Source organism: Euprymna scolopes, chromosome 14 (assembly GCF_053919585.1).
Source record: "Euprymna scolopes isolate OS-2025 chromosome 14, ASM5391958v1, whole genome shotgun sequence".
Taxonomy (NCBI): Eukaryota; Metazoa; Mollusca; class Cephalopoda; order Sepiida; family Sepiolidae; genus Euprymna; species Euprymna scolopes.
This window is the reverse complement of record NC_136495.1, coordinates 119,801,603-119,818,735: the sequence shown is the minus strand read 5'-3', so window position 1 is coordinate 119,818,735 and position 17,133 is coordinate 119,801,603. Positions and strand designations below refer to the sequence as shown.

The 17,133-nt window shown below is 33.9% G+C and overlaps 1 protein-coding gene across 1 annotated transcript in view; it reads right to left on the bottom strand.

Annotated features, from left to right (window-relative positions):
• Window positions 1-17,133, bottom strand: part of LOC145293254 (TNF receptor-associated factor 6-like) — a 188,780-nt gene that overhangs the window by 59,778 nt on the left and 111,869 nt on the right. Inside the window, exon 3 of the mRNA XM_080139832.1 lies at window positions 8,148-8,418. Within this exon, the coding sequence (XP_079995958.1) occupies window positions 8,148-8,293 (146 nt within the window). The 5' untranslated portion in view covers window positions 8,294-8,418. The remainder of the gene's footprint in view (window positions 1-8,147; window positions 8,419-17,133) is intronic.

The following is a 17,133-nucleotide window of genomic DNA, read 5'->3' as shown; positions in this document are numbered from 1 at the left end:
TATCTAAGGCTTTTGACAGGGTTTCACACGATGGTCTTCTCATGAAAATTTAACCATATGGTATTACTGGATGAATACTAAATATAATCAAATCCTTCTTAGATAAGGAAAAAAATCTAGGTTGCACTTGATGGTCGTATATCAAAACAGCATGATATAAATGCGGGTGAGCCACAGGAGTCGATCCTTGGATTTTTGTTGTTCTTGATATTCATAAACGACCTCCCTGATACAATTGTATCTGAGATGGGTATATTTGCTGATTGCACTCTCCAGAACAGACTGTAGGGGAAAACGGATGAACACATATCCAAGAAAATTGCTAAAACTTTGGTGGAAGACCTCCAGCCTATAGTGGAATGGTGCTGTAAATGGATGGTAACATTCAATGCTTCTTTTCTTTAATAACTACAAGATACCTTTATCATGGTTAATGGTACACTAGCTGTAAGTACTTCCCTCAAGAAGCTAGGCTTAACATTCACAGGCAACATGAATTGTAACAATTGTGTGGAACTCTCTGCCGCTTGCCTGTTTCTCCCTGGAATTCAACTTGGATGTCTTCAAGTCCAATACAAACAAATTCCTGATGAACCGCCCCCTTAAGTAATGACACCTTATCAAATCCCCAATACTATTACTATGAGTGTAGAATGTTTTTGACTTGTGATGGGGGTATGAGATGAATGGATTCGCCAATCATTTTTATAACCAACAGCTGTGCTAAACAACCAATGAAAACGTCCCAAAATTATAAAAATTGTCGAATTTTGGATTCAATCAGTTCGTCGTTTACTACGTCACGGACCGCATTTAATTCTTGGCCGCCATCTTGGTTAATGATTTGAACTACGCTGCCATCTTGGTTACTGATCTGAACTACGCCACCATCTTTGTTCAACACAATATCTCAGAACGTAAGAGGTTAACTACGTGACGGGCCGCATTTGATTCTTGGTCGCCATCTTGGTTACTGATCTGAATTACGCCGCCATTTTTGTTCAACACAATGTCTCAAAACATAACAGGTTATGCGCCCAGCCACCGTCTTTTCTTTGACGGATCGGAATCTAAATTCGAATTGTGGCAGGTAAAATTTCTGGGATATCTAAGGATTCGAAAACTACACAAAGTCATACAATCTCCAACAGAGAATCCAAACGACCCTGAATTTCTCGAAAAAGTGCAACTGTTTTTGCAGAACTGATTCAATGTTTAGATGATAGAAGTCTATCTCTGATTATAAGAGACACATTGGATGATGGGAGGAAAGCATTGAACATTGAAGAGAACATTATTTATCAAAAGGGAAACCGAAAATAATATCCCTATATACAGAATTAACGTCTTTGAAACGTAACGAGGATGAAACGATTACCGATTACGTTATAAGGGCAGAAACAACCGCCAATGCCTTAAAACTCTCAGGTGAAATAATAAGCGATAGCTTGTTGATATCAATGACCCTCAAGGGACTTCCAGCCGATTTTAAACCATTTACAACTGTTATAACTCAGAGAGACAAACCCATAAATTTCAGCGAATTTAAAGTGGCATTGCACAGTTACGAAGAGACTAATCGTATGCTCGTGGACAATAATAACTCCAGCAATATTATGAAGTTCAAAAATGCTTCTCAAAAGCAGACACCAGCAAATTACGCACCTCACCGCAACGTATTCTCCAAATGTGATTTTCCCAAGAAAAAGAATAAAATTATCTGCTATAATTATGGACGACCCAACCACAAAAGTTTCCAATGTCGATACAAACGCTCTAAAATGGACTCCGTAAAAAACGTTGAGAACTTTGAGGAAGAACATACATTTCTATTCACATGTAACTTTGACAATACCACAAACGGTAAAAATCTCCTTGTAGACTGTGGTGCTACAGCGCACGTTATCACCAAGGCATCTGATTTTATTAATTTTGATTCAAACTTTAATCCTCAAAGTCATTTTGTCGAACTTGCCGACGATAGTCAAATAAATGATATAGTCTTGAAAAGAGGCGATGCTAAAATATACCTAAAAAATAATAAAGGCGAAATCTGTAACTGTATTCTAAAAAATGCTCTGTTCATACCTACATTTAAGCAAGACATATTTTCCATGCAGGCTGCAATTAAACAAGGCACGAATATACAATTTGGCCAAAATACATCAAAATTGACATACCCCAATGGAACTGTATTTGACATTAAAGAAAATGGCCGACTATATTATTTAAAAAATATGGTTCCCTCAAAAACTGCCTGTCACGACTTGGAAACCTGGCATAAAATTCTAGGACACTGCAATACAGCTGATATTAAAAAATTACCAAATGTAGTCGAAGGCATGAAAAAAATACCTTCAGACGATCTCTTAAATTGTGATGTGTGTGCACAGGGGAAAATGAAAAAAGATATAAGCCGAACGCCAGACAAAAAAGCTACGAAAATTCTCTCACTTGTGCATTGTGACTTAGCAGGTCCGATCAGCCCGATGGGGAGAAATAATCTAAGGTACGTTTTGAACTTTATTGATGATTTTTCCGGTTTAATTATGGTTTATTTTCTAAAAAACAAATCCGACACTATCCTCGCCACTAAGAAATATTTAGCTGATATTACCCATATGGTTCAGTAAAATGTATTCACTCAGACAATGGGACTGAATTTACTTGTAAAGACTTTGAACTTCTATTAATTAACCACCGTATTAAACACGAGAAATCGGCGCCGTACTCCCCCTTCCAAAATGGCACAGCTGAAAGGGCATGGCAAACCTTTTTTGAGATGACAAGACGTCTACTTATCGTCGAAATTAGCGCATAGTTTATGGACATACGCTTTAATGGCAGCAGCATATATCAGAAATAGATCGTTCAATAAGAGGCTAGGTAAAATGCCGTATGAAGCGGTTTGCGGTGTAAAACCTAAAATGAACAGAATACATCTATTTGGTTCTGATTGTTTTGCATTTATAGAAAACACCAGTAAACTAAATACTAAAAGCGAAAAAGGTACTTTCGTAGGTTACGATAAAAATAATCTGGCATACTTAATCTACTTCTCAAACCAAAATGCCATAAAAAGAGTTAGATGTGTAAAATTAATGATACATTAAATTTAAAAAATGGCGATCCAGTGAATGAAAAACGTGAAATATTGCTTAGCATCTTAATCAATCACAATGAAAATATTAATAACGACGACAATTACAGTACTTCTGACGAAAACAGTAACCAGACACGTCGATACCCAATAAAGGAGCGAAAAAGGCCAGACTTCTTACAAATTGAAAAGATACAAGATTATGCCGTGGATTACTGTTATTCGTTGAACAGCGCACCGGAAAGTTATAATAAGGCGATTAATTCACAAAATCACCAAGAATGGGAACAAGCTATGGTATCCGAATTGAAAGCTTTATCTGAAAATAACACATATGAAATAGTGGCAAAACCAACAGATAAAAATATAATTTCTTCACACTGGGTTTTTTCCAAAAAAAATCACAGCTTCTGGCAGTGAAACTTTTAAAGCAAGATTTGTGGCGAAAGGTTTCTCACAAATTCCTGGAATGAAATATTGTGCAACATTTTCACCAACGACAAATTTAACGACAATTAGAATTTTATTACAACTTGCCACTCAATACAATTTAAAAATACATCAAATGGATGTAAAAAATGCTTATTTAAATGCTCCGATTGACTGTGAAATCTACATTTACCCTCCAGAGGGATTTAAAATGAAAAATAAAAATTGGGTGTGGAAATTAAATAAATCGTTATATGGACTAAAACAAAGTGCACACAATTGGAATTTAACACTCCATAATTATTTAATATAACAGGAATTCAAACAATGCCCCGTAGACGCGTGCATGTATATCAGAAATGTAATAAATTGTTGATTTTGATTTTTTGGGTTGACGATATATTACTCGCCTCAAACTGTGACAACACTTTAAGAGATGTTAAAAATGAATTAAATAAAAAATTTAAAATGGCCGATCTTCAACGACTGTCATGGTTCCTTGGTATAAAATTTACCTGTGAAAATGAAACTATAACTATGAACCAATCACGATACATTGAAAAAATTCTGCTCAAGTTCGGAATGCAAGATTGTAAGCCGCGTTCAATTCCCATCGAAATGGACATAAATAAAAATATAGGGACCGAAATAAAATTCATAGATAACCGAATATACAGGGAAATGGTAGGGAGCTTTATCTACTTGATGACCGCAACAAGGCCTGACATGTTACACGGTAACAAAGCTATCTCAAAACTTATCGAAACCGACAATTAAAGACCTTAATCATGCAAAACAAATCCTTCGTTACCTAAAAGGAACCAAGGAACAATCTTTAAGATTTAAAAAATCTACATCTCCTCTAAATTTAGAAGGCTTTTTGGATTCAGATTGGGCTAACTCTGAGGATAGAAAGAGTATAACTGGGTATTGTTTTAGACTGTCAAAGACTGGACCTATGATCTCTTGGAAAACTAAAAAGCAACAAATTGTTGCCCTTTCTACTTGTGAAGCAGAATATGTGGCTCTTACTCATTCCACGCAGGAGGCAATTTTTCTGAACACCCTTCTAAAATCTATTTTAAAACCAGATCTAAGTAAAAAACCTATAGTAATTCATTGTGATAATCAGAGCAGTATCTTATTAGCAAATAATTCTATGATTCATCAAAGGTCGAAGCATATTGATATCAGATATTATTTTATAAGGGATGAAATAAGAAAAAAATCTATTACTCTTACTTATGTGACGTCTGAGAATAATATAGCCGACATTTTCACTAAACCTATAAAAAGAATAAAATTAAGACATTTTATAACCAAACTTTTTGGAATCTAATTATGAATAAATGTGACCATTTCTACCTTACTAACCAAATTAACCAATTAATACCTAACATAATGTTTCCAGTTTTTGTTACCAAGAAAAAAAAAAGAAAAAAAAAGCAAAAAAAAGGCCACTTGTTAAAACCCTTTTGTAAACTTCCTATTTGTCAAATAGTTCTTTTTGTATCTTTTTTTTTTGATTAAAAAAAATAAAAAAATTTTTCAACTTTATTAAACAAAATACATAAAGAAACAAAACGAATTTAAATGAAAAACATTGAAGATGCGCAAATTTATTTACAAGCAAAATAAAATAAACTTAAAAAGACTACATAATTTTATTTCCAAAACTTTATAATAAACAATAAAAAAACATTGCAGAGACAGCGTCCAAAAAATAAATAAATGGGGGGGGGGGTCATTTTGGATAGAAAAAAGTTATTTCCACAAAAAATAAATTCAAGAAAATATTTACATAAATACTGGTTTGTATTTCAAATTCATGCATAATGTACATTTTTCAAGTCAGTCTTTGACCTTTTGGCCTTCAACCTTCAGGAGAATATCACTTTTTACAATTTACTCTTGCGACTGCGCCATGGGTCCTTATGGACAATTCTAGTACAAATTTTAGGAGCCTTAAGCCTATTTTATTTTTAGTTGTAAAATCACTATTTATTTCTAATTATTACTATTTATTAACATAATATTTTTATTTATTACTAGTATATATTATCTATTGTTTATAATTAATGGTTCCCATATCATTAAATTCTATACTAGGTCTTAGTAATTGGTTATCTCTTAGCATTTGTGCTGCTTCTTTGAGTCGTCTTACTCTCCACTATTCTTCTCCACATAATTTTTACTTCATCCCATAATGGTAGATGGTTTCCCTTTTCCTTCCAGAAATGGTCAGCTATGCCTGATTTTTCAATCTCTCTACATACTCTGGCTTTTCAATGTTCTCCTAACCATATTTTAGAGTGGACGACACATCTCACTTTTGTATAGTTTTCCACATTTACATGGGATTTCATATACACTGTTTTTAGTTATGATTTTTTCTGTAGGGGGCTTGACTCTCACGAGCTGTTTCCGGAGAGTTGAATCACTTCTGAATATAGTCCTGATGTTGTATGGATTACATATTCATTGAAATTTTTCAGATAAGCACTTCATATATGGTATACAAACTGTGGTGAGTTTCTGAGTAGTGTCTTTTCATGTCTGGTCCAGATTTCTTGGATCTGATGTCATGTTCTCTGGATAGTTGTTTCAGTGCAGGGTTTCTCTTAAACAGTCCATCTTCTCTTGATATGCATTGCTGTTACTACATATTGCTTTGTTGTAGGCAACGGACAATTTCTTTCTTTAAATTATATGGATGGTGGGAATCGAAGTTTAGGTACTGTCCAGTGAAAGTTGACTTTCTGTATACAGATGACATAACCCATGACCAGTGTGGGTCATCAGCACATCTAGGAACGATAATTTGTTGTTATGTTCTTTTTCCATCATGAACTGTATAGTTGGACAGATAGAGTTCACATGATCTAGTAATGTTTGTACATCTTCCTGATGGGGCCCAGAGTATGAATGTGTCATCTACATATCGCAACCACATTGTTCGCTTTAGTGGTGTTGATCCTAATGCCATTTCTTCAAAGTATTCCATGTATGCATTCGTCAGTACTGGGGACAATGGTGATCCCATCACTAGACCTTCTTCCTGCCGATATATATTAAATCTCATCATGAAGTATGTAGTTTCTATACAAAAGCCCAACATTTCTAATATATTGTCAATTGGGACGCATCAGAAGTCAGCTTATCCCGTACCACTGTCTGAATCTCATCAGTGAGTACTTTCGTAAACAGACTCACTACATCTAGACTCATCATCTGGTTAGAATGAATGTGAGCATTGTTTATCATTTTCACGAAGTGAGCTGAATTCTTGATGTTTGATGGAGATTTGCTGATGATTGGTGTGATTATATCTACCAGGAATCAGCTCAGTGGATGGCATACTGAACCTCGGGCACTGACAATGGATCTTAATGGAATACCGTCCTTGTGAATCTTAGAGAGGCTATATAGGTGTGGTAGTTTGTTGTAATGCTGTACTAGCTGTCTGTATTTTGCAGGTGGTATTAGGTCCTTATTCTTACTGAGGACCTACGATAGCTTCCTTTCTGTTTTCAAGGTTGGATTCTTTTTAACTTTACAGTATTCACCAGATTTATTAAATCTGCTAATTTCTTAGAATATTCTGCTCTATCCATTAACATTGTCTTTGTCTGCTAGTATTATAATATCACTGTCACCGTGCAAGGACTTGATAGCCAATACTTCTTCCTTTGAGAGGTTCAGAACCATTAATTATAAACAATAGACAATATATACAAGTAATAAGTAAAAACATTAACATATATACGTTAATATATAGTAATAATTAGTAATAAATAACGATATTTACAACTAGAAATAAAATAGGTTTAAGTTCCTAAAATGCATACTAGAATTATCAGCAAAGACCCATGGCACAGTGGTTAAAGTACTTGGAAAAAATCAATTGTAAAACTTGATATTCTCCTGAAGGTTGAAGGTTCAATTCTCAGTGTAGGTCATGGGAAAAATACAACTGCGAATTACTTAGGACCTCTATCCAGTCATGGCTGATGGAACAAGAGCATGCTATCCCCGTAAAGTAAATAAGGGCTCAACTAAAAATTCCATCCAAATTCTCAAGTTCGACAAGATGCACCTGAAGAAGGTTGGAGGTTACATCGACCGAAACGTTAAAATCACACTCAAAATGAGAACAATAGTTTGATGAATTAAAATTTGACCTTGTGCCTAACTACGTACTTGTGAGGAGGTAAGTAAATAGGGACATCAGATGCGAATGTTTTATTCATAATTTAACATAAAAATAGAAGAAACTACTGTCACACCAACATGTGTCCTTTTGGTTATTTCTGATTCTGGAGTGTCTAAAGTATAATTGGTCCAACTCGAAAATGTAGAGGTATTTTAAACTTAAAATCTAATCCTTTTTTATTTACTATCTTAACTATAATTTGTCTCTTTTGCATTAGTCTCAGACTATGGTGGGGGTCTACAACAATATTGATAATTTGTCTGCAATTATTAAACAAAAAAATATAAACAGATTTTATCATTAAAATATTTCTTTAGCTGATTTTCCCTTAAAACAAAGCAAGAAATCAAGAGAATTAAAATAAAAAAAAAGAGAGAGAGAAACAAAAACAAGGGAGATCCTTACTTGATCCAACGTTCGATACAACATTTGCAAAATCGATGGCCGCATACTGTCTGCATGGGGTCTCTCAGGATAAGAAGGCAAATTGGACATTCATATCTGTTCTCTGGCGTTGGTTCGAAATCTAAATCATACCCTTCCTTGTTCATCTTTTAAGTTAAAAACAACGTCAAAAGAAATCTTCTTGAAGAAAAGAGTAAGGATTATTTGTGACGCACAACCAAAATGTTATCGATGACATCGACAGACGCATGGAACACATCGAACTGGTTAACTGCAAAAGAAGAAAGAAAAGAAAAAAATTCATATATTTATATGAAAAAAAAATTTTATAAAGTAGGACTCACCATATAATTTGCTTTTGAAAAATAAATCATTCTTATATTCCCACTGTTACATGCAAGAGAATGCTTAGAGGAAGATACACAACATATATTGAAAAAAAAAAAAAACCCAAAAAACAAAAAGAAGGAGTTAAAGAGAAAAATAAAAGTTATTGAACAGATAAACAGTAAAAACAAATATTGACAAAAAAAAGAATACAAGGGAGATAAATCCAGTTTTAGGTTAATCTAGCTTTTACGCTGTTAAAATAATAATCGCGTTGAGAAATAATATTACTCTGGTCAGAATATAAGATCAGAAAATCAATATTTACCAAGAGCCCAGTTCTTTGTGAGAGTGTTTGCAACTGGCTTGTTTCAGGAACTCCTTACGACCGGATTTTATCCCAGGAAAAATAGGCCGGAGTAATACTTGAAAGGTTGCCCCAAAATGGCGTTCCTTTTCAGAGCTGATTTAATAACTGAAGTTATGATGCTATTAGTGTCTATTTATAGTCGTTGTGGATTGGAACTTTCTAGAATTTCTAAAATGGAACACTACGACTTGGAACTTTCTGGAGCCCTTGGAAAAAGAACACTTTTCTTTTTCTAATTGTAATGTAATGTATTTTAATAGTAAAAATTTTATATTATTACACATTATATAATATAGTGGCGGGGGGAGGGGCTTTGCACAGATTTTGTATATATTATCATAGAGTTGTGATTTCAAAAGTTTAAAAAAAAAAAGTATTTGGGCACCATCAGCTAGAATGGTTGATTGTTTTTATTTTATGGCATATCAACCCTTTTCAGGTTATTTAATGCTGAATCCAGTGATTTTGAAAAACAATTTTTTAATAGAATATATTTGGGTTTTTTTCAAGTCAGTTTCTATTTAACCCATATTTGGGACCCTAACAGATACTACCACTCTGAGTCAGAGTGGACCTCGGAGCAATGGCAATTAAAGAGTGGCTCCACACTTCCCAAAGCTCGCAAGCTGGGGCCTCACCATCGGATATAGTTTAAAGTCATATCCAGGACCACCAGCTACAATAGAAACCGAAGCAAAACTGTAGCATTCAAAGCTGATGACGTTACCACTGTACCAACATAACACACATATGAACTGATTAAAAATAAACTAAAATGTATACCAATTTTTTCAATTTTGACCCCTTAATCGACTAAAGACACCTAAAAGAACAGTCCATAAAAAATCCAATTATTTGAAGCCCCTAGCGCCGCTCTGCAACTTTTAGTTTCAGAAGAGATAAAATTTGAAAATATGGAGACAGACATAATGAGTTTTATAAGTTAGATTTTATATTATATACTTTTATATTTATATTACATTATTATTTATGTAAGAAATTTTAATTTCTTCATATTTTAAAGAGGAAAATGTTCTCTCATGACACAAGAACTACTAGTATCCATTTGACCCTCTCGCCACCATGATGGCATGTTAGATGCAAGGTTAGTTTTTAATGCAGGGAAAATCCAGCTGCTCCAAAAGGATCTGTGGATTGCAACAAAAAATAAAAAATGCGTCAGTCCAGAAGAATTTTTTCTTCACTGACCGAGGACCAAAAAGATGAACCGTAATATCTGAACAGATACATTTATATTCTAGCCAAATGGTTTGAGGTTGAGTTACTTGCAATTTTTAAATAGTTCAAGTATGTTTCAGCTTAAGCATTATTATAAACGCATCTTGGAACGTTAGATGGATACTTCATCAGGTAACCATAGCGATTAATAAATCGTCTTTTATAAAGATTAATAATAAAGGATGAATTGTTTGGTATCAGTTAACCTATTTGTACCCAAAGTGCTTGGTTGATTAATATATAGAGTGGAACGATAAAATTGTCGCCATACAAAAGACGACATGATTCCATTTCCGTTTGATGAAAACTGGTTTTCTTTTTTTATCTTTTTTTTTTTTTTTGCAGACTATCTACTAGTTGGCCAGTTGCAAGGAACCTTCTTATGTCTGAAAGTGACACAATGTTCAACTAGCGAGATCTTAAAGAAAAGCCACCGTACAACTCATGCTTTCTACCGATCCCATTTATGACAACAGGACCATTGCCAGCACTGTCAAAACGCAAATCCGGATGGTTCAACGCTTGAGGGCACAACTCAATGAAGTTTCTGGCCACAGTTATGGTGTTTGGTGTGGTTTCAAGTGAAGACCACACCATGCCACCTCATGTCTTCAAAGTCAGCTTGAAAGTTAACACCAAAGTGTACCTGGATGCACTGAAAAGTGTGGTGATTTTCTCATGCAATCAGGTGGCCACCAAAAGACCCTGAGTGTGGCAGCAGGACTCAGCACCGGCCCCCAAGTTCAAAGAGACTCAGGCTTGGCTTCAGGAGTGCTACAACTTTGTACCCATTTCTCACTGGCCTTCCCCCTTCCTCGATCTGACCCGCTGGACTACTTTGTTGGGTCATGTTGAGAACATCACTAATATGACCTTCTACAACATCAAAGCCAGTCTGATTGCCGCCATCTGCTGAGTATTCGCCAAGCTCCCGCCAGCATTTGTGAAAAAGGCATGTTCTCCTTTTCGGACCTATATGAAGGCGGCTACATTGAATAAATGTCAGCTCTACTACATAATCAAGTTACCGGAATTAACTTTTCCAATAAAAGTTTTAAAATAAAGCTGTAGTATTGTTTTCTTTAGGGCGACAATTTTATCGTTTTATCCTGTATTTTAAATTTAGATAACAGAAACTTGTTAAAGTTTGTTTGCCATTTTGATACATCTGATAACGTATTTTCAGGTTTGACTATTTACTCGCCTCCCCATAAGAGCAGAATTGGGGAACGTGGGGAAAATCTAGTTCCTCAAAAAGAGATATAACATTAACAGATTTTTAGGTTTTAAAAATTTTTAGTTTGGTTGGGACAAAAATTAAAATTCAGTTTTCAAGGATTTCTCCTTTGCTGAGCAATGACAGGAAGGATGAATATCAGAACAGATACCACACTTTAAATTATTTGCAGAAATTTTTTTTTATTTTTAAATTACATTTTAAAAAAATTAGGCACAAGGTCATCAAAAGTATTGGGATTATGAGGGACCTTAGTCATCTTTGGTCTCAAGTGATAAAAATGTCTGCTTTCCTTAACTAGAATCATCTCAGTCACCACAATACCACGTTCACTCTATGACCCATGGTATTTTAAATATCCTTAAATTTATTTGAAATGTTATTTTACATGAATACTATATTTTGATTTATATATTTTATTTTGACAAGAAAAATGTTGACAAAACAAAATTAGGCACAAGGCCAATCAAAAAATGGGGAAGTGAGGGAGGTAGTCTAAGGTCATCCTTGTCATTGTGCTTTTATTGACTAAACTAATCCTAACTAAAGTTCCCAATCACCATAATACCACATTTATAACAGGGTTCATCCTGCTTAAGGTTCCCAAATCGTTTTTTTTTTCAAGGGAGTAAACGGAAACTTTCACTAACAAAAATGTCTGTTCACTAAAACGGTAAACGGCACAAACCCCTAGGTTTCTATTTAAAGAATCCTCAGAATATGTACCCAATGACAGCTAGAAGAGGAACTGAAATACACAAGAAACATTTAAGTCACTAAAGTATTAACAAAAAAAAAAAAAAAAAAATGTAAAAAACTGGAAACACTCAAAATGTAAACATCCTCAGCTATTTCACCTACACACTCTAATAATAACTATCAATATGGAATTTAATTTCAATGAACTTAATCTACAAATCAAAACTACTAAATCACGTATCATTTTTTTCTGTTCAGTATTTAGAGACAATGGATAACCTCTTTAAGGATGACTGCATGTAAAGCAAGGATTGTGCAATCTCCAACCCGATCTCTCCAGAGTCGGCGCTGCATGGTTTAAATGGCAAAAAGTGCAACTGGAAACAATGTCGAGCTAAGTGGAGAGCATATACAGCATCTAGTATTTCCAAATATTCACCGATTTTGTACTGGCCGGGCTTAGCGTTGTTTAATTTTGGCGATCTAATAGGAACCTGTGTATCATCAACGTCATGATGCTTTATATTACTACTAATATTATATATATATATATATATATATATATATATATATATTCGTAGTCATCGACATACAGTCCTGTTTCATTGTATCACAACTCATCAGTGCCGCTAGACTCCCAAGTCGAGGATTGAACCTAAAACCGATCGACCTACAGGAGTAGCGCACGTAAGTAATCTCGCCAAATGTCTATTTAAACAAACATCCGTCCACGACTTGTACAGTGCTCTAACCGCTTTGTTTATAAACAAAGAGCGAGCGTCGCATTTTTCAGCCAATTAAGTAGTGGGTAAGATTACTTACGACAATGCTCTACCCAAAGAGGGGGGCTTAAAATATTTGTAGTCATCGACATACAGTATATATATATATATATATATATAGCAGAACTGGTAAATAGTAAAACTTGAAGGTGCTCAATACTATTGCAGAGCAAATATATATTTATTTTATTAAGTTATTGGATCGTTGATACAATTCGGTAGCAGAAACATGTGTAACTAAACAGATAAAACGGTAATAAATTAATATATATATAAGCAAAGATTACTAAAATTAACAATTCTATTGCTTAATTATACCCTTTTTACTTAAAATTTCTTTTTTTTTTTTTTTTTTTTTTTTTTTGGTGTTAAAAATACATTCTAATTCGTGTTTGCAGTTGAAATAAGACAATGATTCACAAAACAACTGAAATCTGTCATTGATCAAAATCTATTAGCTGTTTCTGTCCTCAGACAGAGGAAGAAAAATCTTTCACAACTCAGGCAATTTTTTTTGTCTCACCCAAAGTGCTATTTGTGGAGTTCAATACCCTTCCCCCATATTGAAAAAAAAAAAAATCAACTTTGCGTCTAATTTTACACTCATAGAGAAGCAAGCAAATAGGGACATACAAAAACAGATCTATATTTTAATTCTATTCAATATATATTTTGAATAGCCACAGATTAATAAATATCTCTTCTTTATGTATCGCTACTATTATATAAAAGGAACTTTGTGTGTGTGAGAGTTCGTTCCCTATGGACTCGAAAATGGCTCGCTCGTCAGATTTTTATGAAATTTCACACAAAGGTAATTCATGTGACTAGCAGTGTTCTTATATAGGTTTTGTATCAGAATGTCTTCAATAAGTATCGGTAATTAAAATAATCTGATAAAAGGAGGAACAGGCGATTTTAACCAAAGTTAGCACTTTACACAGCCTAACATCCCAAGTGTGTTTGAGAAGTTTTGTTACCACAAGCCGAAAGGCCCAACATAAAAAAAAAAAATCAACAGTAGGTTTTTTTGATATGACAGGGGTGCGTTCGAAAATGAATGTCTCTGATTAAACTCAATTGAACTAGGATACTTGACTTCTGTATTTTAAAATTTAATTCAAGCCATAATATATAAAAAATAATTTTATAAAATCAACAATAGGTTCTCTACAGTGCGATAAATACTACAATGTATTGTGGACTAAATCGCTGTGGGGAGGTATGTAAATCTTTCTCCAGGTGAATCGCAATGGGTCCCCGATTAGAGCAGGCAATCAATTGATCGATTTGATTAAAAGATAGGCGATTTCACTGATTTCGATAACAATAAAAATATGGGAGTGTGAAAACATTCATTGATCGTCATTCAATACAGGGTAACGTCGGGTCTCCTTGCTAGTTTATCATAACGGTAGCAATTTAATTTTTATTAAAATAATATTCTTTTATCATAAAAGTAATTGTTAGCTTAATATTTTTCAAACTAAAAAAAACAAAACAAATGTCATTTTTTTTTTTAAATGTATTCACTTAAAATTGTATTGTTTTTGTTGATGGGATAACAGAATTCAATTTTGGAAGAATCCATTTTATAAATGAATAAAGTCGGAAGTGTTTATCCTAGAAATATTTGATTAATTACCCGTTATATTCTTTGCTGATCAGACGATTTTGTGTCCCAAAAAACAAAAAACAAAAAAAAAAGTATGTGATAAAATATATACGAACATGAAATGCTTTGTGTATCATGGCTGCAAGCTCATATTTCAGGTAAAGCATCTAACTTTCTAACCTCAATATACAGTTTGTCTTGATACGCTCTTATCTGTTCACAGAAATTCTCTCAATTGACACAGTTTTATTTCAAGTGACCTGAGCATGTCAGCGTCTGCACAGATGGTGGTCATTCATTTTACATCCGGATATTCAGGAAGCATTTTATTTATTTTTATTTATTTGCAAACTCATTGGAAGTAAATCTGAGGATTCATTGTATGAATTGATGGTTCCTAGCTTTATCTAGTGGACTATCCTTTATATATCCAGCTTTCCAGAGCAGAACCAATAAATATGTTTAAGAAAAAAAAAAAAAAAATAAATAAATAAATAAAAATAAAACAACCTTGTCACATCATTATGGAATTGACTTCGAATCCTTTATTTATATCAATATTGTAGGGGACTAGGATATATATAAATCTTAATCCCGTTACAAAAGAATAATGAAACGAATGGAATTGAAGGAAACAAAAACTCAATTGATGGATAAGATAAACGTGTTGTTTATTTACTGTTGAAAGAATGAATGTTTTAGATACAACATGTGTTCATGTCCACGCGGGTGTAACCATCGTTTGTTACGGGATTGGTATTATAGAAGGAGAAAGGAAATGTGTTTTCATCTCATGTTTGGGTCACTATCGTTTGTCCGCGCGTGGGAAAAGAAGTGAGTAACATAGTAGAAATGAGAATGATAGTCCAGCGTGTAGACAAAGAAAAAGATAGAGGGTTGACATCAGTTAAAGAGTGCGCCATGTTAGCCGTCAGCATCGCGGTGATGTTCTCTGGCACAAGTAGATAGAGAGAGAAAGAGTGTAAATGTGTACGTACGGTCTGTTAGCTTTTTGCCCCACATAGTAGCAAATAGGGTGAGGTACGCGGTCGGTCCGTAGACCGACCAGTTCGAAAGCTGGGCCTAAAAAGGAAGCCGGTTATTGCTCTTTGTTTTATAGGTGTTTCCGGTGGTCTTTTGCGCATGTGTGGATTTCCATTGAAAGGAAGTGACGTCGTCCAGCTGTGTGCGTACGTGTGCGCATGTGTGAGTACATGTGTGTACGTTAGCTTGTGTGTATATACAGGTGAATGTGAGTGTATGTACATGAACGTGAATATATGTATGTGTGTGAACGTGGGCGCTTATGTTTGTGCGCGCATATGTATATGACAAGTAATATAGCTTGAAATGTGAACGTGTTTTTGTGTGAGACTAGGAAAGGCTCGCACAATATTTATTATTGTTTAATGGGAGTTCATCAACGTTTGTTCTCAAAGGTCCTTTTCTTATATGCTTTATAAAACCCAATGTACACTAAAATATTTTAATTCTGGGATTGAGTTATGTTTTTAAAAAATCTGTTAATTGTTTTAATTAGTTATGGTTTATAATAAACTAAAAAAAACACCCACCTCTGTCATGCAAGAGGAATGTCTTCAGATATTTGTTATATAAACTGATAAATTTGTTTATAATTTTTTACTGAAACCAAAGTAGAATAAATAGTGTTAGTGGTTGTGACCCAATGGGTCACAGACACATCATCAGTTAAACATCTGTTTTACATGCTGGCATGCGATGGACGATTCAAGAAATTGGCTTTCAAACTGATCTATCTCTGGTCAAGTCTTTATTTCCATTTCTCTCAACTAAAAAAAATATTTTAAATAAAAAAAAATTTACTAAGAACATATTCTGGCAAAGAATAGTGTAATGCTTTCAAATTTCCAGCATGATCTTTCGTGCTCCAGAATTTATTTTTCTGCAGTCACAATTCTCAATGCACTTTTGCCAGGAATCACTTGATATGTAAGGGATAAGATCCCTTACATATTTGAGAATTTCTTAAAAATTAATGCCAGTTCTGAAATTGATTATTATCTATATATTAATACGATAGCGTGTGTGTTCTTTTGTGTGTCGCACTTACATTTTTTTTCTTCTGAGTGATTGTCGTTTCATGGTTATGACCTTCAATTTCTTATAATTTTATCAAGAATTCTTTATAAGTTTTGGTTTCGGTTTCGATTATAGCTGATGGCACTCAAGTAATCTATTTTTTTTTTTTTTGTAAATAATTTTACTAACAATTCTTCATAAGTTCTGATTTTGGTTATAGTTGAATGAAGTCAATTTATAAATATATATTTTTTCTTCGTAAGTTTTGGTTTCAGTTTCGATTTAAGCTGATGCACCTAAATCCTATGGATATATTATTTTCAATTTTTGAAATCACAACTTTATAATATATAAAGAATCGAATTGATTATAAGATACGCAAACATATTTAAGCATATTTTACCAGGCTACGCCGGGCGTCCCTGCTAGCTTAGATAAATACTTCTGCAGTTTTAACAGAAGAGATACAATAATATCAGGGCATCTCCATTTACGCTGGACATTCACAGAATGCCAACATCAACATATTGCATATGAATGTGCCCTCCGAGGAATTTCCACAGGTCCCACTAGTTCTACAATAAACAAACATGGCATACATAAGTTATTTAAAAAAGAAATATACATTTTCAATGAAATAATCTTTTGCTGCTAAC